The following is a 22,731-nucleotide window of genomic DNA, read 5'->3' on the forward strand; positions in this document are numbered from 1 at the left end:
CTCTCAAGGGCCGCACCAGAGGATAGGAGGTGAGGTTGTTGACAAAAGAAGAATGTTGATCCCATGTACATGTGGCAGAGAAAGGAAAAAAGTTAATTTTCTACAAAATGTACAACTCTTACTTAATTATATACATATCTAATTCATACTATATATACACATTTGCAGTCAGAAGCTTCAGCTGCACTGATACAAAGGCAAATGGTAACAAGCACTGGGGTAAACTTGAACTGGTATATAATAGCTCTTCTGTTCTTTAAATGTTTACAGTTGAGTTAAGGTGCACTTCCTCACACTAGTAATCTCAAAGGGAATGTTACAGAAAACTTCGTAAAGAAAAGAACCATGTAAAACCCTAATTGATGTTCATCTCTTTCAATATAGCCACAAAAAGTCCTAGGTGAATTATACCGCCAAAAGTGCTATAAATTTTTCTATTTTTATAACTTGTTGCTAAGGAGACATCAACCTTCCTTGTGCACTACCATGATAACATTAACCCACTGAAATCTTACTGGGGTCAAGTAAGCATGTGACTACCAAGAACATTTCTGTCCTGTTAGAGCATTATATAGTTAAGCATATAGGACAATACTATTTTTATGTAGTGATATAGGGTGAGGTTTATACTAGAAAGTATATACAAGAAGTTTTAAATAGTAAACAACACATGTTGCCTAAAGTTTCAGTGAAAGGAATTTTACAGCCCCACAAAGACTGGCAGCAAGTCCTCATAGGCCCTCCCATAGATCTATGTGGGAAGACACTTTTGGACTGCTGTCTGTGTTCTATTAGTAAGAGACTGATTCCGTTTCACCAGTTGAAAATTCAAGGAGAAGAGGCGAGAAGGAGTAGTTAGCTGTTGTCAGCTGATGTTAGCTTTCCATATGTGAAAAGGTTGGAGTTAATGTATCTTGAAGTTGATAGGTGATTATGAGCCCAGTCTGGAGATTAAGTATCAAGCCCCTTACAGCTGCACCTCCAGATGGAGGGAAGGATGGTGACAGGTTTTGAAAGTGGTTAGCAAGGAAATTATTCACTCTGCTGTCCACTTTGCTGGACCACTACAAACAGGTACCCATCACTGGTTTTAGTTGTATTTATCTAGCCAGAATATTACTTTATGAAAATTATTTACATATAAATATAAACCAATCCTCCTCTGCCATTTTAATTCCATATCCATCTTATTTCTTTAATAAAGTGGTTGCAACTGCAAGTGCTTGTATTTGGTAACACTGCCTCCACATACACAAAGAAAGACAATGCCTCAAATTCACAGCCTTCTTGGAAGGATCACATTATAAACTCCCTTCACTCAAGCTCTCCTTCCTCTTCAGCATATTCACAATGTCTTTAAGCCATTAGTCCTGAGTCTTCTTGTTAATGTGCACATAAGAATTTTTTTTCCCTCTTTGTTGAGTTCGAGAGAAAAACATATTTCAGATGTAGTGCTGTTTATTTATGGCTTCCAAGAACCCACACTGATATCAAGGAGAGCACCCCTTTTTTGACTGGCAAAATTCCATGGAATGAGAGAGACGAGTAAAGGGAGAGAGCTAAAACATATAAGGGCACAACTCATCCAAATACTTCATAGGTTGCTCTTCTTCAACTGACCATTATATTGAATTAATCTTTTACGCCTATATCAAATGGGTTTAGAAAAAAAGACCATACATCTAAGACTGTACTTATTAGATGCTGCTTGAGAATGCAAAATATTTCATCATTTCACATGACACACAACAAATTTATTGCAGCATATTCCTCTAATATTTTTAATGGCTTCTTTTGACTCAGTTCTTGATTATGAAACAAATTCTTCATTATCATAGTAACATGTTTACAACCAATGTAAAAATATATGCCACTAGTATTACAATATCAGTGAAGTTCTCTAAGTTAACACAAAAATATTTCACTTTATGATCTGACATGGCCAAAATAAACTTACATTATTTATACAAATGGTGACTTGTGTCTTATTAGCATTAATATATATTTTTGTACTTCTTCTAAGAATGTGTTTTAAAATAATTTCTGTCTTTGTAATGTGACTAATGTTCTTGAGTTAGTGCAAAATCCTGCATTATAACACAACTGAAAATGACTGATATACAATTATATTATTGTGCATAATGGTGTACTGTATGTACCTAGGCCTGATAAAGTATGGTGTTCAGAGGGGCTGTACTTCACGAGGCCCACTGTCTCTTTATTCACTCCATTTATCAAACTTTGGCTAAAAATTCTTTAATGTTGTTAGCCTTACTTCCTCTTTCTTGTACACAAACTGATGCATCTATATGGTAAACTGACTTCCTAAACATCTTATCGCACAGCTTAAAAGAGGACATAGTCCAGTCCTAAAAACACAAATGATTTTAAAACTATCAAAAAGCTTGATGGATGAGGAAAAAAGAGAGATGATGAGAGAGAGACAGAGGACTCCATAAGAATAGCTCTCTTCCGGTATACTACAATTAGGTAAATATGATACTGTATATTCAGGTGGCTAGTATCTGCTACTAAATAGGATGGTAGACAAAGAATTAAAAGCTATAATAAGAGATGTATAGTCATGAATATGAAGAGAGGGCGGTAGGCAGAGTTTATGCTTCACATATAAACTTGCCTAAAAACTCACCATTGCCACTCTCATGCAGTGGGAAGTGAGAAACCCTTGTTTATGGCGCAAAGTCCTATCAGTTTTTTTTTTTTTTTTCTGACTTTTTCTCCTCCTCTCCTTCTTCTGAGGTCGGATTGCTTCGAATTGCTTGGCTAGGTTGTTCGGAACCAATGTGACAAAGCTTGTTCAGTGAGTCCCAGGAATCAAACTCAATACCACCTGTTCAATTAGTCCAAGACAGTAATCTACTGGTCTAATGTGCTAACCATATAAATACAAATATTCAATCTGGTTTCAATACTGCATAATATAAAAAAAAATTTTAGTTCTGATTTTGAATACTGTAGTTTTGTATTTATTCTGGGATTATTTGCACAGAGATGAAGAATAGGCCTCATTTTACCAAATACAAGTCTCTTGATGTTGGTAGGTAAAACTTCAATATTGGTAGAATAATGTTTTTGATCTCATGTAAACTGTACTGGTTGTCAAAGGTAATTATATCTGAAAGAAAAAAGAAAATTTCTTGGTTATACTGACAGCTAAATGCAAAATGAGTTTTAACAAGCTATAATCTTAAAAATAATAAAAAATTAAATAAAACAAAATAAAATAACTAAAATAGATAAATAAAACAAATTAAAATAAATAAAAAATAAATAAATAAATAAAATTAAAAAAATAATCAGTATCAATTTGGGACAGTAAATACCTGGATTCCATACATCAAAAGACTTCTACCTTGTACTAAGGTACACAACCACCTTCCACCATCCACCCCCATTTGTTTTATTTTATATTCTTAACTCCTTGTGGATGAAGAATCAGCCCTGCCCCCTACCCACTGCCTGGTTAGAGGCAAGTGCTGCAAGACACAGGCACATTACATCTATAGCAAGGCCCGACAGCCAAGCTGGTATAATCCACTCTGATTCATTTACATGATGACTCCCTCCTATTCCATTCATGAGGTAAATAAAGAAAATGAGAAATTCCTTCATGTTACATTGTCTGATCATCCATTCACTAACCATCCTCCACTCACACTACCTCAGTGTCCTCTCCATTCTCTGCCCAACAGACATTCCCCTTTTACCCAGTCTTCCTGCAACCCCATCTATCCATCTCAATCTTAGTCTTTCCCTTAAGTTCACTCCATCCAACTTTGCCTTCTGCACTTTTTTTGCAAGCCAAGTCTTTTATCACTCATTCTTTTCACATGCCCAAACCCATTCCAGTATTCTCTTGATCAATCCTATCTACTGCCTCCTTTTCCAACCTTTACCTTTTTCTACACTATCCTTCCTCTATCCCCCATAACTCTTCTCAACTCATTCATCTCACATCACATTTAATTTTTTTCTTTCTGTCTCTGTTACATTTTTCAAATCTTTGTCCATATAGTGCTGTACGCACATGAACCCCTCATACTTGTATTAGCCTTCTCTTTAGAATATTAGAAAACTCTAGGGTACTAAAACAAAACTCTATATATCTCCTCTCAGTTAGTAAACAGAATAATTGTAATAGACTGTGATCTTTAAAAATTTTTATGGAACTTAATTTGGACGAGTAAAAAAATGAAATTATCAATATCTATTAGTACAATAGAAACAAAACTAAAACACATTCTTCCTCTCAGTTATACTTAACTGACAAAAAAATCACATACATATCCAATACAATGATGAAATAAACTGGTAGTCTTCTGACAGTACTTCTTACTGCTCTTCAGGCTTGAGATGATAATATAAAAGAAACATGACCCCATGAGCATGGCTTCTTTCCTGAATACTATATACATACATACAATACATATACAAAAGGCTTTTTCCCCCTTACAAGGGAGCGGTGGCCAAAAAACAAAGGCATAAAAACCATCCCACCCATTCCATCCCTAATACACTCCACTCCACCCTCTACCCTCCATCTTAATCTTGGCACCTCCTGGGATGACGGGGTCATCCCCTGCATCTTGTCCACTGCCCTGGGTCAGAAGCCAGTCTGTCGCAAGACACAGCTCATACCATAGCAAGGCCCACTTCATTTAAATCGGTGACCCCCTCTCTGTCCCCTCATACTACACTGAATGAAAATACAAAATGAAGAATACTTACATATTGCCAGGCTCTGGGCAGTACAGACACCCTTCATTAGTCATCATGCTGTGAATGGACCCTCTGGAAAGGAACTACTACTTCTGGGTTCCTCCTGACCAGCACACTGACGTGAAACACCAAAGCTAATGTCAAAAATCTTCTGTATAGAATTTCCATCTGCAAGATGAGTAGATCTACTATTATTGAATGTTGAAACAGAAATTATGTGAAGTTTGGAAATAATGCCTCATGTTTTTCTTGTCAATAGCCAAATTTACATACAAAAGGTTAAACTAACAACTTTAAGGACAAGTCATACAATTTTGGTGAGATATCATTATTTTCATAGGATCCCTTTGAAGCTTACAAACAAGGAAGGAGCTGAAGACTGGAGACACTGAAAAGTCACACTACAGGTCAGCCAAGGTCCAGCTTCCCTTTTGCACTACAACACAATATTGAATCATACTTTATATAGACAAATAGAATGACCTAGTAAGATCTAATATCTCTGATTTTAACTTTATTGCTACATATATCAATTTTCAAAGCACAACAGGGTGGGTGTACGCTCTGGCTTGACCAACCCTCTTATAAAAGGGGTCTTTTGGATATTGTTACATGTTTTGCTGAAAGTGACATGGATATGTGGACATGAACCATGATCTAGGTTTTGTTGTTAGACTACTTTGAAAACTATCTGTACTGGGGGCACTAAATGCAATCAAACAAACATTTTAGAATAGGGGCTAAAAACAAAAAGACCAAGGGTAGATAGGGTAACGAAAAAAAAATCATTGGGATGGATTGGAATTATGGTAAGAACGAGGACATTCTGGAGAAAAATAAAAAAAAAAAACAAAAAAAAGTGTGTTAGACAGGGGTGGATGGAGGTGATTGAGGGAAAAAGCAAGAATGGGATGCATGGATTGGGCAAAAAGGAGGGGAGGGGGGAAAGTGTGAGTGGAAAGCAATTGTGAATAGATGAGGAAACTGATATAGTTTATAAGGGATTTCTTTTTGTCTGCTCTATGATTTCTAGAATGGATGAGGGTGTGTGTGTTGCCATGCAATGAGGCAGATGGGAGTGCTAAATCTTGTTGCATTTTTTCTAACCCAGCAAAGAGTGTGGAAAGCACAAATGGCTGGAGTGAGTATGAGAGGAAGACCAAGAATGAGAGGGATGGCTGGGAATGAAGTGAGTTTTGGATGCACATGAAGAGTCTTTGTGCAGGGGAAGGTTAAGAATGCTAAAGATAGGACGTGAATCCCAAAGGAATCGTTTTCCTCATCTGTTTCATGATCTATTTTGAACTGCGGGGTGAGGAGAGGTGCCACCATACAGTGGAAGCGATTGGATTAAACAAGCTAATGGACTGTCAGGCCCTCCTGTGGAAGAGCTGTGCCTTGTTGTATTGCTTTAACATAAGCAGTTGTGAATTAGGAATCAGGGTGACCCTTCATTCACAAAACAGAGCTAGGAGGGGCTGGCAGGAACAATGTTTTGATTTGTTGTTATTGTTGTTGCCTAGACTCTCTGGCCGGGGCAGGTCTCGTCCTCTATGGAATGCCATTGCTGAAATGGGGTTTTCCCACATATCCTTTATAGAGTGTATATAGTGTTCTTGTTCGTGTGTGATGGTGTACACAGCAGTCTTCCACAATGTGTTGTAATAGTATGGGTGCTGAAGTGTTGCATCGCCTACAGTTATCTGGTTATTGATATAGGTGTGTACTTTGACTTAAACATTTCATTTATTCGGGGGAAAGCCCTTTTGTGGATGGGTGGGTGGGATGGGGATGCCCTTGTGTGGGTGGGTGGTGTGGGTGTGGGGTGGGGGGTGTGTGTGTATTTACCTAGTTGTATTTTACCTAAGTTGTATTTTACGGGAAGGGGAAGTATGGCTCGTTGGGGTCCCGTCTTCATATCTCATTTTATCTCAACTATTTTTAAATTCGTGTATTATTTTTGCACACACCACTTTTCTCATCTAAACTTGTTCCAAACTGTCTATTGCTCTGTGAGGAAAGCTGTTCTTTTTCAAATCTCATCTATAGCTGTCTTTGTTTTATTTTCTTTCCGTGTCCTCTTGTATTTCTGTTCCTCCCATTTTATCAGATTCTCTCTATCCAGTAATTTCTATGCCTTTCAAGATTCTGTAAATAGTTTTAAAATCTCCTCTCTCTCTTCTTTGCTCTAGTGTCTGTAGTTTAAGTTTTTTGTAGTCTCTCTTCATATGATAGTTTTGAGAGCAGTTGTTGGTGCCAATTTTGTAATTGCTCTTTGTGTTCTTTCAAAGTTTTTTTATACATTTTTTTGTACTTGGTGACCATATCGTTGCTGCATATTCCAATCTTGGTCTTATCAGGGTGGATTAGGATTGTCCTCACCATTTCTTTTCATCCTGGTAGTGTAAATGCCACTTTGATGTTTCTTATTAAATTATAGGTTTCTCCAAAAATCTTTATTTATATGTTTCTCAGGTGACATATTATTCATAACAATGGACTCCCAGGTCCTTACTCATTTTCTACTCTTTTTATCTCCTACTTCTCCCAAATTATATGATCCTGTTATTCTGTTTTTGCTTTTTCCAAATTCCATTATACTCCACCTTTTTTTTGTATTGAACTCCATCTCCCCACTTCCTACTCCATTCTTGTACTTTATTTAGATCTCTCTGTAGTGATTCACAATGTTCTTCAGTTTTCAATCTTTTCTGTAGTTTTGCATCATCTGCCAAAGAAGCTCATATCGCTTTCAATTCCTTCAACCATATCATTAATATATATTAGCAAAACTTTACTTGGGCCAGCAGTGTTCCCTGCGGGTACATCCGCTTATTACTTCGTCCATTTTGAGTGCTGATCTCTTTATCCACTACTCTCTTTTTTTCTGTCTTGCAAAAAGTCTCTTCCATTTCCAATTTAGCAATTTACCTTGTATTCCTCCTTCTTATTCTAATTTCTTAAGCAGTTATTTATGTGGTACATTGTTCAAAAGCTTTTTTGTAGGTCTAGAAAATGCACAATCAGCCCATTCCATCTCTTTCGTGTATTATATTCTTTTAGCCTTTGAATAGAAACATATTAAATTGGTGACGCATGATCGGTCCTTGTCTGTATCCATATGGACGTGAGATTTAGTAGTTCGTTGTTTTTTTCCAAAGTGATTTTACCCATCTACCTTTTGATAATTCTTTCACATATTTTTGCTATTGTACTTGTTAGAGAGGTATCTGGTCTATAGTTGGTAGGTTCTTCTTTATTTCCTCCTTTATATATAGGTACTATATTTGGCTTTTTTCCAATCTTCTGGAACTTTTCCTTCTTTTAAGGAACTGCTTATTATGCTATGTATTTTGTCTGCCAGTTCATTCCTGGCTTTCTTTCAGAATCCTGTTTGCTATTTCATCTGGCCCATGCGATTTTCGGACATCAAAATTATCCAAGTGTGTCAATATTTTCATTCTTTTGTTACTTCTATTTCTTCATTAGGGGGGACTTTTTCCTTCCACTCAATCTCTTCAGGTTGTATATTTTCCTTGGTAAACACTGATTTAATACATGTTTTGTTCCATAATTTCTGCCATTTCCAATTTCCTCAGTGTATTCAACTCCTCCTTCTTCTTAATTTCTCCAAGTCTTGTTTGTTTTTCAGTTTATTGTTTTACATATCTGTTCGAAATAGTTTTGGTTGATCTTTTACACTTTTCTATAACATTTTTTTCATATTTTCTTTTTTCCTTCTCTGCACCTTTTGTACTTATTCATTTTTTGAAACAGTATATATTTTCCATTTTTGCAGGTCTTCTGTCTTTTTTCCATCTGGTCCAGGCTTTGTCTCTTTTGTCTTTTAACTCCCTTCAACTTTTGTTGTACCAGCATTTTACATAGTCTTTTTCTGGTTTTTTGTCTTGGGACATACTTTTCCACTCCTTTTTTGTAAATTTTTGTCATTATATTCCATTTCTCTTCCACTGATTGTTTCTTTCTTTGTATATATCTTTCCCCAGTTTTCTTGTTGGAAGAATTCTCCATATTTTATCAAAGTTTGTTTTTTCATAATTCATTCTTCCATTTCTATTATTGTTCATTACTTTTCATAGATTTTTCTTCATTAAGTTGCCAGTTCAATCAATATGTGGTCACTTGTTTACCTATTGGTGTTTTATATTCAATACTTGCTCCACTATTCTAGGTTCAGATGTAATTATTAAGGTCTTGCCTCGATGGTTCTTCTTCATTTCTATACCTAGTGTTTCTCTTGTATCCATTGTGTCATTGACATGGTCAGTAATTCTCTCAAGTAGTAGAGCATTTCCCCATGAGTCATCACCACTCTGTTTCTGTCATTTCTTCCCAGCAGATTTTCTTTTGCAATTAAAGTCGCCCATCATAACTATTCTTCCTTCCGTCTCTCCATTATTTTAGTTAATGCTATCTTTGTGTCCTCTAACCTTACTTTTATGTTCACTCTCCTCCCATGAGGCATGTTTTCGGAGGCACATAATTGATCACAAATTTTCTGCTCTTTTTATATCGGTCTTCCACTTCGTTCATAATCATCTCTACTGTATTCTTTTCCATATATGACAGTCCTTCTCACGTTTATATCCTTCTTAGTCTAGGAACATATACTCCACCCCCTTGTTTTTTCTCTCTGTTTCTAATCCAATAATTGTATGTATCATGTCCTACACTGTCTGGGTGGTAGTGGGCACTTTTAATTTTGTTTTCTACAATTCCCATTATGTCCGGTTCTGTTTCTTTCAAATAATCATTCTGTTCATATCAATCCTGTTATCAATCCAATCTATATCTGTGTAAGACATCTCTTAGTTTTTCTGCCACTTCCATTGTGTTTCTCTGTTTCCCTTATGTTTTTCTTTAGTATGTCAAAACTGCTTTATTTTCATGTTCACTACTCTCCAATAGTATCTCTCTTTCTCTGACTCCGTTCTTGCCTCGTTTTTTGCTTAAGCTTCAATTCTTTTCTTCTTTTCTGCCTCTCTTTCCTCCTTATTCATTTCTCTTTTTATCCATACCTTTTAGTATATTGATCATTTGTTGCTAGTTTCCCTGTCTTGGATAGAATTTTCTCTGCCGTTGTTTGTGACCTGGTATTTAATCATAATTGGTCTGGTCTTATCTGTACAATATTTTCCTTGTCTGAATTTTTCCTCAATTTCTTTTTATATTTTCTGGGTCAATCTTCCTGGACTAAATTTTAAGAAACTGCTTACTCTTTTCATTTTCCTCCTTGATTCTTGCGGTTGTATCTGGGTTATGTATTCTCTTCCTCATTCCTAATATCATTAGTACATTTTTTGTGTGTTCAGCTAATTCTTCTTACTATGATTCTCCTTATCTGGGTCTCATCCACTTTAATAACTGAGTCTTCATTATGTTTCTTGCTCAATTGCTGTTTGACTATGTCACGTTGAAGATGAAACCTTATTCCCTTCTTGAGGTTATTTCTCCAATTTTGTAACTTCTGTGGCGATTTTCTCTTATTTTCATTACTATTCGTCTTCTCATAGTCTCTTTCTCCTCCTTTTACATTTCCTCTAACTGTAGCGTTTCTTAGTGTGTTCGTCGGGTGGTAGGTTGGATTTCTTTAGTCTGTCTTATTCACGGGTCCTCTATTTCTTCAGTTTAAGTTTCTGTTTAGCCTTCTCTAGTTTTGTTTCCAACCTTTCAATTCTCTGGAAAATGGAAGTCTACATTACCTAACTTACGTTCCCATGTCCTCGATCCCCTTATCAACTCTCTTCCCCTCTAGTCTTATCAGTCGGGGGGGGGGGGGGTTGTGTCCCCCCCACCCTTTTCTTTTTTAAAATCCCTGGAAACATATTCTGCATCACTTTCTTCTGTATTGCTCCTCTGTATACTTCTAATCTTTACATTTTTATTAGACATTTGATCCTCGCTAAATTGGTCCGGAACCTGTTTGTTTACCTTACGCTTGTCTGGCTGGGCAAGTCTACTCACTTCCTCATTTCCTTCCATTTCCCTCAGTAATCCTCCCCTTTTCCTCTTTCCCTACGTTCCCACTACTCCTCGAGCATTTTCCCCCCCCACCCTGCAACTACCAATAGGCACTTCTCTTTGCGTTGGGATCCACAGACTTCATTATTCTTCAGAAACGTCTTCTAAGCCGTCCATTCGTTGAAGTGTGTGTGTGTGGTATTTACCTAGTGTGTATTTACCTTAGTTGTATTTTACGGGAAGGGGAGCTATGCTCGTGACGAGGTCCCGTCTTCATATCTCATTTTATCTAAAACTATTTTTAAATTCCATTGTATTGTTTTTGCCACCACACAACTTTCTCATCTAACTTGTTCCAACTGTCTTATTGCTCTGTGAGGAAAGCTGTTCTTTTTCAAATCTCTTCTATAGTTGTACTTTTTTTATTTTCTTTCCGTGTCCTCTTGTATTTTCTGTTCATCCCATCCCATTTATCAGATTTCTCTCTATCAGTAATTTCTATGCCTTTCATTTTTTTTGGATTCTGTAAATAGCTATCAAATCTCCTCCTCTCTCTTCTTTGCTCTAGGTGTCTGTAGTTTAAGGTTTTTGTAGTCTCTCTTTCATTTAAAAATATTGGGGGGGAAAAATAGTTTTGAGAGTGTTGGTGGCCAGTTTAGTAATTGCTCTTTGTATTGCTTTACACGAGTTTTTTTATACATTTTTTTTGTACTTTGGTGACCATATCGTTGACTGCATATTCCAATCTTGGTCTTATCAGGGTGATTAGGATTTTCCTCACCATTTCTTCATTCCAGGTATGTAAATGCCGCACACTTTGATTGTTCTTATTAAATTATAAGTTTCTCACAAGAATCTTATTTATTATTGTTTTCTTCAGGGATGACATATTATTCATAACAATGGACTCCCAGGTCCTCTCATTTTTACTCTTTTTATTCCTTCTTCTCCCAAATTAATATTGATCCTGCTTATTCTGTTTTTGCTTTTTTCCCCAAATTCCATTATACTACACTTTTTTTGTATATTGAACTCCATCTCCCACTTCCTATACCTCCATTCTTGTACTTTATATAGATCTCTCTGTTATAGTGATTTACACAATCTTCTTCAGTTTTCACTCTTTTTCAGTAATTTTGCCATTCATCTGCCAAAGAAGCTCATATAAGCTTTCCAATTCCTTCATCCATATCATTAATATATATATAGCAAAACATTTATTGGGGCCAGAAACTGTTCCCTGCGGGACCTTACCGCTTTATTACTTCATTCCATTTTGACGTGCTGATCTCTTATCACTCCTCTCATTTTTCTTTTCTTGCCAAAAAAGTTCTTCCCATCCCAATTTAGCAATTTACCTTGTATTCATCCTTCATATTCTAATTTCTTAAGCAACTTCTTATGTGGGGTACTTTGTCAAAAGCTTTTTTTAAGGTTCTAGAAATGCACCCCAATCAGCCCCATCCATCTCTTTCTTGTATTATATCTATTAGCCTTGAAATAGAAATCATATTAAAATTGGTGGACGCATGATCGTCCTTGTCTGGTAATCCAAATTGCCTTGGAATTTAGTACGTTGTTTTTTTTCCAAGTATTTTACCCATCTACTTTTGATAATTCTTTCACATATTTTTGCTATTGTATTGTTAGAGAGACTGGTCTATTAGTTTGTAGGTTCTTCTTTATTTCCTCCTTTATACTATAGGTACTATATTTGCTTTTTTTCCAATCTTCTGGGAACTTTTCCTTCTTTTAAGGAGAGCTGGCTTTATTATGCTATGTATTTTGTCTGCCAGAAGTTCATTCCTACATTCTTTTCAAGAATCCAGTTTTGCTATTTCATCTGGCCCATGCGATTTTCTGACCATGCAAAATTACCCAAGTGTTTGTCAATATTTTCATTCTTCGTTACTTCTATTTCTTCCATAGGGGGGACTTTTTCCTTCCACTCAATCTCTTCAGTTTGTATTATGTTCCCTTGTAAACATGATTTAAAATGTTTGTTCATAATTTCTGCCATTTCCATTTTTTCCTCAGTGTATTCAACGCCTCCTTGTCTTCTTAATTTCTCCAAGTTCTTGTTTGTTTTTCAGTTTATTGTTTACAAATCTGTTAGAATAGTTTTGGTTGATCTTTACACTTTTCTATAACATCGTTTTCATATTTTCTTTTTGTCCTCTCTGCACTTTTGTACCATATTCATTTCTATAAACCAGTAAGTAATTTATTTTCCATTTTTCAGGTCTTCTGTCTTGTTTTCCATCGGGTCCAGGCTTTGTCTCTTTTGTCTTTTAACTATACAACTTTTGTTTTTGTACCAGCATTATCCCTATTCTTTTTCTTGTTTTTGTCTTGGGACATACTTTTCCAAACTCCTTTTTTGTAAATTTTTGTCAAAATATTCCCATTTCTCTTCCACTGCTTTTTTCCTTCTGTGTATATTTTCTTCCAGTTTTCTTGTTGGTAGAATTCTCCTTATTTTATCAAAAGTTTGTTTTTTCATACATCATTCTTCCTTTCTCTATATGTGTTCATTTCTTTTCATATATTTTTCTTCATTAAGTTCCAGGTTCAATCAATATGTGGTCACTTTTACCTATTGGTGTTTTATATTCACTCTTGTCCACTATTCTAGGTTCAGATCGCGTAATTATTAAGTCTAGCCTCGATGGTTTCTTCTTCATTTCTATACCTAGTGTTCTCTTGTATCCATTGTGGTTCATTGAATGGTCAGTAATTTATCTCAAGTAGAGCAATTCCCCATGAGTCATCACCACTTCTTTACTGTCATTTCGTGCCAGCAGATTTTCTTTGCAATTAAAGTCGCCCATTCATAACTATTCTTCCTCCGTCTTTTGCCATTATTTTTAGTTATAAATGCTAATCTTTGTGTTCCTCTAACATCACTTTTATGTTCACTTCTCCTCCCATGAGGCCTGGTTTTCGGAGGCACATAATTGATCACAAATTTTCTGCTCTTCTGTATCTCCGAGTCTTCCACTTCTATTCCATAATCATCTCTACTTGTATTCCTTTTCCATATATGGACACCTTTCACGTTTATATCCTTCTTTGTCAGGAACATAAACTCCACCCTTGTTTTTTCTCTTCCTGTTTATAATCCTAATAAATTGTATGTATCATGTCCTACACTGTTGGGTGGTATAGTGGGCCATTTAATTTTGTTTCTAACAATTCCCATTATGTCCGGTTTCTTTTTCTTTCAAAGCGAATCATTTCAGTTCATTTCAATCTGTTATCAATCCATCTATATTTGTGTAAGGAACACTCCTTTAGTTTTCTGCCACTGTCCACTTGTGTTCTCTGTTTTCCCTTATGTTTTTCTTTAGTATGTCGGAATCTGCTTTATTTTTTCATGTTCACTTACTCTCCAATAGAATCTCTCTTTAATCTCTCGACTCCGTTCTTTCCTCGTTTTTTTGCCTTAGGCTCTCAAATTCTTTATCTGGACTTTTCAGCCTCTCTTTCCTCCTTATTCATTTCTCTTTTTATCCATACCTTTTGTTATATTGATCATTTGTTGCTAGTTTTTCCCTGTCTTGGATAGAAATTTTCTCTGGCCGTTGTTTGTGACCTGAATAGTTAATCTTAATTGGTCGGGTCTTATCTGTACTATATTTCCGAGTCTGAATGTTTTCCTCCTCAATTTCCTTTATAATTTCTGGTTCATCTATCCTGGACCCTAATTTTAGTATTAAAACTGCTTACCCTTTCATTTTCCTCCTTGATTCTTGCGGTTCTATCTGGGTTTAAGTTTGCTCTTTCCATTCCTAATTATAATTGTAATTACATTTCTTTTTGTCAGCTAATTCTCTTACTATATTCTCCTTCTGTCTCATCACTTTAATAACCTGAGTCTTACATTATGATTCTTTCAATTTTGCTGTTTGACCTATATTGTGAATAGTGAATGAAACCTTATTCCCTTCTTGAGTTTATTCTCCGAGAAGTTTTTAGCTTCTGTAGCTATTTTCTACACTGTTTTTCCTAGATTACTATTCTTCTTCCATTTTCTCCATTCTCCTCCTTTACATGTTCCTAAGCTGGTTCTTTTTAGGTCCTCTAACTTCTTCATCTCGCGTTAAGTTTTCTGTTAGCTCACTTCTCTAGTTGTTTCCAATCTTGTCAATTCGGGACGTGAATGTGAGCCTACATTGACCCTAGAGAGACTTACGTTTGTGTCGCGCGCGCTGGGAGTGGCCTCGATCACCTTATGTCAACGTGTCTCTCCTCTGCGCAGTCTTATCAGTCGGCAGTGTGGGGGGGGGGTTGTGTCCCCCCTCTCACCTCTCTTTAAATCCCTTGGAACATAGGTTCTCGTCATCCTTTCGCGATACTGTCTGATTCTCCTCTCTATATTTCAAGATATAGATAGATAGAGAGAGATAGAGATAGAGATCTTTACCATTTTTAATTTTGCCATTTCGTCATCCGAGTGAGTCGTTTCCATGTTGACCTTACGGCCTGCGCCGTCTGCCTGGGCCCAAGTCCTCCCCATCCTCATTTCCTTCCATTTCACCAGCAATCCCTCCCCTTCTCCTCTTTTCCTACTTACCTACTGCCTCACGAGCCCTTTCCCCCCCCCCTGCAAATACAAAAAGGCACTTCTCTGTGCGTTGGTATCCACAATCTGCACCTTTTTCTTTCAGAAGCGTTCGTCAAGCCGTCCGTTTCGTTGAAAGTGTGTGTGGTGTGTGTGGTGTGTGTGTTTTTACTAGTTGTATTTACCTAGTTGTATTTTACGGGAAAGGGGGGAGCTATGCTCGTGAGGTCCCGTCTTCATATCTCATTTTATCTAAACTATTTTTTAAATTCATGTCTTGTTTTTGCACACACCATCTTTTCTCATTATAACTTAGTTCCAACTGTCTATTGCTCTGTGAGGAAAGCTGTTCTTTTTCAAATCTCTTTCTATTTGTTGTCTTTTGTTTATTTTCTTTTCCGTTGTCCTCTTGTATTTCTGTCATCCCATTTTATCAGGATTCTTCTCTATCAGTAATTTTCTATGCCTTTCATGATTCTGTAAATAGCTATCAAATCTCCTCTCTCTCTTCTTTGCTACTAGTGTCTGTAGTTTAAGTTTTTGTAGGTCTCTCTTCATATGATAGTTTTGAGAGTTGTTATGGTGCCAGTTTAGTAATTGCTTATGTATTCTTTCAAGTTTTTTTATACATTTTTTTGTATCTTGGTGACCATTATCGTTGCTGCTTTTCCAATCTTTGGTCTTATCAGGGTGATTAGGATTTTCCATCACCATTTTCTTCTATCCAGGTATGTAAATGCCACTTTGATTGTTCTTTTATTAAATGATAAGTTTCTCCAAAAATCTTATTTATATGTTTCTCAGGTGACATATTATTTCATAACAAGAGGACTCCCAGGTTCCCTTCTCATTTTCTACTCTTTTTATTCCTTCTTCTCCCAATTATATTGATTCCTGTTATTCTGTTTTGTGCTTTTTCCAAATTCCATTTATACATAACACTTTTTTGTTATTGAACTCCATCTCCACTTCCTACTCCATTTCTTGTACTTTATTTAGATCTCTCTGTTGGCAGTGATTCACAATCCTCTTCAGTTTTCACTCTTTTCAGTAATTTTGCATCATCTGCAAAGAAGCTCATATAGCTTTCAATTCCTTCATCCATATCATTAATATATATAGCAAAACATTATTGGGGCCAGAACTGTTCCCTGCGGGAACACCGCTTATTACTTTCAATTCCATTTTGAGTGCTTGATCTCTTATCACTCCTCTCATTTTTCTTTCTATGCACAAAATATAGTCTTCCAATCCCAATTTAGCAATTTACCTTGTGATCCCTCCTTCATATTTCTAATTTCTTAAGCCAACTTCTTATGTGGCGCTACTTTGTGTCAAAAGCTTTTTTTTAGGTCTAGAAAGATGCACAATCAGCCCCATCCAATCTCTTTCTTGTATTTTATCTATTTAGCGTCATTGTAATAGAAACATATTAAATTGGTGACGCTATGATCGTCCTTGTCTGAATCCAAATTGCCTTGGATTTAGTTACGTTGTTTTTTTCCAAGTATGTTTACCCATCTACTTTTGATAATTCTTTCACCATATTTTTTGCTATTTTGTACTTGTTTAGAGAGAGACTGGTCTATAGTTTGGGTAGGGTATTCTTTATTTCCTCCTTTATATATAGGTACTATATTCGCTTTTTTTCAATCTTCTGGAAACTTTTCCTTCTTTTAAGGAAACTGGCTTATATATGCTATGTATTTTGTCTGCCAAGTTCATTCCCTACATTCTTTCAGAATCCAGTTTGCTATTTCATCTGGACCATGCGATTTTCTGACATCAAAATTACCCATGGGCTTCCTAGTTTGTGGTCAAATATTTCATTCTTCGTTACTTCTATTTTCTTCCATAGGGGGGACTTTTTACTTCAACTCAATCTCTTATGGTTGTTTTTTTTCCCTTGTAAACACTGATTTAAAATGTTGTTTATTAATTTCTGCCCATTTCCATTTCCTCAGTGTATTCAACTCCTCCTTGTCTTAATTTCTCCAAGTCTTGTTTGTTTTTCAGTTTATTGTTTACAAATCTGTAGAATAGTTTTGGTTTGATCTTGTACACTTTTCTATAACCATCTTTTTCATATTTTCTTTTTTCCTCTCTGCACTTTTGTACATATTTCATTTCTATAACGAGTATATATTTTTTCCAAAAAAAAATTTTTCAGGTCTTCTGTCTTTTTTCACATCCGGTCCAGGCTTTGTCTCTTTTGTCTTATTAACTCCCTACAACTTTTGTTTGTGGGTGTTACCAGCATTTTACATATTCTTTTTTTCTTGTGTTTTTGTCTTGGGACTCATACTTTTTCCACTCATTTCCTTTTGTAAAATTTTTGTTCAAAATTAATTTCCATTGTCTCTTTCCCACTGATGTTTCTTCTTTGTATATTTCTTCCCCAGTTTAGTTTTCTTGTTGGAAGAATTCTCCTCTTATTTTTATCAAAGTGTTGTTTTTTTCAGTACATCATTCTTCCTTTTCTATATTGTTCATTTCTTTTCATATATTTTTCTTCATTAAGTTCCAGTTCTAATCATATGTGGTCACATTTTACCTATTGGGTGTTTTATATTCAATTCTTGTCCACTATTCTAGGTTCAAGATGTAATTATTAAGTCTAGCCTCGATGGTTTCTTCTTTTTTTCTATACCTAGTGTTCTCTTGTACTCCATGTGTGTCATTGAGATGGTCAGTAATCATCTCAAGTAGAGCATTTCCCCATGATAGGTGCATCACACTCTTTACTGTCATTTCTTCCCAGCAGCATTTCTTTGCAATTATTTAAAGTCGCCCATCATAACTATTCTTCCTCCGTTCTTCCAGTATTTTAGTTAATGCTATCATTGTGTCCTCTAAACATACTTTTTATTGTTCACTCTCCTCCATGAGGCTGTTTTGTACGGAGGCACATAAGTGATCACAATATTTTCTGCTCTTCTTATCTCGGTCTTCCACTTCTATCATAATCATCTCTACTGTATTCTTTCCTTATATGACACCTTTTCACGTTTATATCCTTCTTTTGTTCAGGAACATAACTCCACCCCCTTGTTTTTTCTCCTCTGTTTCTAATCACAATAATTGTATGTATCATGTCCTTACACTGTTGGGTGGTAGTGGGCCTTTTATTTTTGTTTTCTTACAATTCCCCTCATTTATGGTCCCCGGTTCTTTTTCTTTTCAAATAATTCATTCAGTTCATTCAATCCTGTTATCCACATGTCCATCTATATTTGTGTAAGGACACCCCCTTTTTTTTTTTTTTTAGTTTTCTGCCACTTCCATTGTTGTTCTCTGTTTCCCTGTATGTTTTTCTTTAGTATGTCGAACTGCTTTATTTTTCATGTTCACTACTCTCCAATAGAATCTCTCTTTCTCTGACTCCGTTCTTCTTCCTCGTGTTTTTTGCCTTAGCTTCAATTCTTTTCTGCTTTTCTGCCTCTCTTTCCTCCTTATTCATTTCTCTTTTGATCCATACCTTTTTATATTGATCATTTGATTGCTGAGTTTCCCTGTCTTGGGATTAGAAATTTTCTCTGCCGTTGTTTGTGACCTGAATTTAATCTTAATTGGTCTGGTCTTATCTGTTACTATATTTTCCGAGTCTGAATTTTTCCCTCAATTTCCATTTATAATTTCTGGTTCATCTTCCCTGGGACTAATTTTAATAAACTGCTTATCCCTTTCATTTTCCTCCTTGATTCTTGCGGTTCTATCTGGGTTATGTTTTCTCTTCCATTTTCCTAATATAATTATACATTTCTTTTTTGTCAGCTAATTCTCTTACTATATTCTCCTTCTGTCTCATCACTTTAATAAACTGGAGTCTTCATTATGTTCTTTCAATTGCTGTTTGACTATGTCAGAGAATGAAAACCTTATTCCCCGTTCTTGAGTTATTCTCCAATTTTTAGCTTCTGTAGCTATTTTCTCACATGTTTTCATTACGTATTCTTTTCTTCAATTTCTCATTTCTCCCTCCTTTACATTTCCTAATTGTCTTTTTAGGTCCTCTACTTCTTCAGTTAAGTTTCTGTTAGCCTTCTCTAGTTGTTCCAATCTTTCAATTTCTCTGGGAAGAATGGAGCCTACATTACCTAACTTACGTTCCAAGTCCTCGATTCACCCTTATCAACTCTATCCTCTAGTTTAATCAGTCGGGGGGGGGGTTGTGTCCCCCCCCCACCCTCTTTAAATCCCTGGAACCATATTCTCGTCAGCTTTCTACTGTATTTCTCCTCTCTATACTTCTAATCTTTTACATTTTTCTTAGTTTGCCATTTCGTCATCCGGTGTGGTCGTTTCAGTGTTGACCTTACGCCCGTCTTGCCTGGGCCATAAGTCCTCCACATCCTCATTTCCTTCCATTTCCCCAGCTACAATCCCTCCCCTTCTCCTCTTTTTCTCTACTTACCTACTGCCTCACGAGCAATTTCCCCCCCCCCTGCAAATACAAAAAGGCCACTTCTCTTTGCGTTGGGTATTCCACAATCTGCACTTTTTCTTCAGAGCGTTCGATCAAGCCGTCCGTTCGTTGAAAGTGTGTGTGTGTGTGTATGTGTGTGTGTGTGTGTGTGTGTGGTTCTGAGTGTGTGTGTGATTGTGTGTATTTACCTAGTTGCTATTTAACCTAGTTGTATATTTACGGTGAAGGGGAGCTATGCTCGTGAGGGTCCCGTCTTCATATCTTCATTTTATCTAAACTATTTTTAAATTCATGTATTGTTTGCTTAGGCACACACCACTTTCTCATCTTAACTTGTTCTCAACTGTCTATTGCTCTGTTGAGCGAAAGCTGTTCTGGTTTCAAATATCTTCTATAGTTGTCTTTTTTTATTTTGCTTTCCGTGATCCTCTTGTATTTCTGTCACATCCCATTTTATCAGATTCTCTCTTATCAGTAATTTCGTTATGCCTTTCATGATTCTGTAAATAGCTATCAAATCTCCTCTCTCTCTTCTTTTAGCTCTAGTGTCTGTTAAGTTTAAGTTTTTTGTGAGTCTGACTCTTCATATGATAGTTTTGAGATGTGTTGGTGCCAGTTTAGTAATTGCTCTTTGTATTCTTTGTCAAGTTTTTCTTTTTATACAATTTTTTTGTACTTTGGTGGACCCCATATCGTTGCTGCATATTCCAATCTTGGTTCTTATTCAAGGGTGACTACGCGCTTTTGTCACCATTTCTTCATCCAGGTATGTAAATTGCCACTTTCGCCGATTCGCCGTTCTCTCTATTAAATTATAAGTCCTTCTCCAAAACATTCTTATTTGAATTATGTTTCTCAAGGTGACATATTATTCATAAACAATGACTCCCAGGTCCCTCTCATTTTCTACTCTTTTTTATTCCTTCTTCTTCCCAAAATTATATGATCCTGTTATTCTGTTTTTGCTTTTTCCATACTGCCATATATACTTACACTCTTTTTTGTATTGAACTCATCTCCCACTTCCTACCTCCATTCTTTGTACTTTATTTAGATCTCTCTGGAGTGAATTCACAATCTTCTTTCAGTTTTCACTTTTTTCAGTAAGATTTTTAGCATTCATCTGCAAAGAAAAGCTCATATAGCTTTCAAATTCCTTCATCCATGATCATTAATTATATTTAGACGAAAACATTCTATTGGCGGCCAGAACTGTTCTCCTGCGGGACACCGCTTATTACTTCGATTTCCATTTTGATGTGCTGATCTCTTATCATACTCGCATTTTTTTACATTCTTGCAAAAAATTCTTCCATCCAATTTTAGGGCCCCCCCATAATTTACCTTGTTATTCCTCCCTTCCATATTCTAAATTTCTTAAGCAACTTCTTATGTGGTACTTTGTCAAAAAGCTTTTTTTTTTTAGGTCTAGAAATGCACATTCAAGCCCATCCATCTCTTTCTTGTGATTATATCTATTAGCTTTGAATAGGAAAACATACTTAAATTGGTGACGCGAATGATCGTCCTTGTCTGAATCCAAATTGCCTTGGATTTAGTACGTTGTTTTTTTCCAAGTATTTTACCCATTCTACTTTTGATAATTCTTTACATATTTTTGCTATTGTACTTGGTTTAGAGAGACTGGTTAATAGTTGGTAGGTTCTTCTTTATTTCCTCCTTTATTTATATTAGGGTTACTATCATTTGCTTTTTTCCAATCTTCTGGAACTTTTCCTTCTTTTAAATGGAAACTGCTTATTATGCTATGTATTTTGTCAAATGCAGTTCATTCATACATTCTTTCAAGAATCCAGTTTTGCTATTTTCATCTGGACCCATGCGATTTTCTGACATCAAACACATGATACCCATGTGATGTCAATATTTCATTCTTCTGTTACTTCTATTTCTTCCATAGGGGGAACTTTTTCCTTCCACTCAATCTCTTCAGGTTGTATCTTTTTCCCTTGTAAACACTGATGTTAAAATGTTTGTTCATAATTTCAGCCAGTTTCCATTTCCTCAGTGTAGTTCTATACTTCCCCCTTGTCTTAATTTCTCCAAGTCTTGTTTGTTTTTCAGTTTATTGTTTACAAATCAGTAGGAATAGTTTTGGTTGATCTTTACACTTTTCTATACACATCTTTTTCATTATTTTCTTTTTTCGCTCTCTGCACTTTTGTACATATTTCATTTCTATAACCAGTATATATTTTCCATTTTTTTCAGGTCTTCTGTCTTTTTTCCATCCGGGTTCCAGGGCTTTGGTCTCTTTTGTCTTTTTAACACCCTACAACTTTTGTGTGTACTCAGCATTTTTACATATTCTTTTTCTTGTTTTTGTCTTGGGACATTACTTTTCCACTCCTTCTTTGTTTATAATTTTTGTCAAAATTATTCCATTTCTCTTCCACTGATGTTATCTTCTTTGAATATTTCTTCCCAGTTTTCTTGTTGGAAGAATTCTCTGATATTTTATCAAAGTTTGGTTTTTTCATACATCATTCTTCCTTTTTCTATTATTGTTCATTTCTTTTCATTATATTTTTCTTCATTAAGTTCCAGTTCATTCACTATGTGGTCCCCCCCACACTTTTACCTATTGGTGTTTTATATTCCACATCTTGTCCACTCTTCTAGTTACACGATGGTAATTAATTCAAGGTCTCAGCCTCGATGGTTGTCTTCTTCATTTCTATACCTAGTGTTCTCTTGTATCCATTGTGTCATTGAAGGATGGTCAGTTAATCATCTCAAGTAGAGCATTTCCCCATGAGTCATCACCACTGCTTTTACTGTCATTTCTTCCCAGCAGATTTCTTTGCAATTAAAGTCGCCCATCTTAACTATTCTTTCCTCCGTCTTCCATTCTTGTTAGTTAATGCTATCTTTGTGTCCATTAACATACTTTTTATGTTCATTCTCCTCACATGAGGCTGTTTTCGGAGGCACCATAAGTGATCACAAATTTTGTGCTCTTCTTATCTCGGGTCTCCAACTTCTATCTTAATCATCT

The 22,731-nt window shown here is 35.9% G+C and overlaps 1 protein-coding gene across 1 annotated transcript in view; it reads left to right on the plus strand.

Moving 5' to 3' along the window:
• Positions 1 to 933: 933 nt before the first annotated feature.
• LOC143037372 (SEC14-like protein 2) overlaps positions 934 to 22,731 on the plus strand; it is a 40,118-nt gene continuing 18,320 nt past the window's right edge. Inside the window, exon 1 of the mRNA XM_076205510.1 lies at positions 934 to 1,007. Within this exon, the coding sequence (XP_076061625.1) occupies positions 934 to 1,007 (74 nt within the window). The remainder of the gene's footprint in view (positions 1,008 to 22,731) is intronic.

Source organism: Oratosquilla oratoria, chromosome 22 (assembly GCF_046742065.1).
Source record: "Oratosquilla oratoria isolate Oo_2021 chromosome 22, ASM4674206v1, whole genome shotgun sequence".
NCBI lineage: Eukaryota > Metazoa > Arthropoda > Malacostraca > Stomatopoda > Squillidae > Oratosquilla > Oratosquilla oratoria.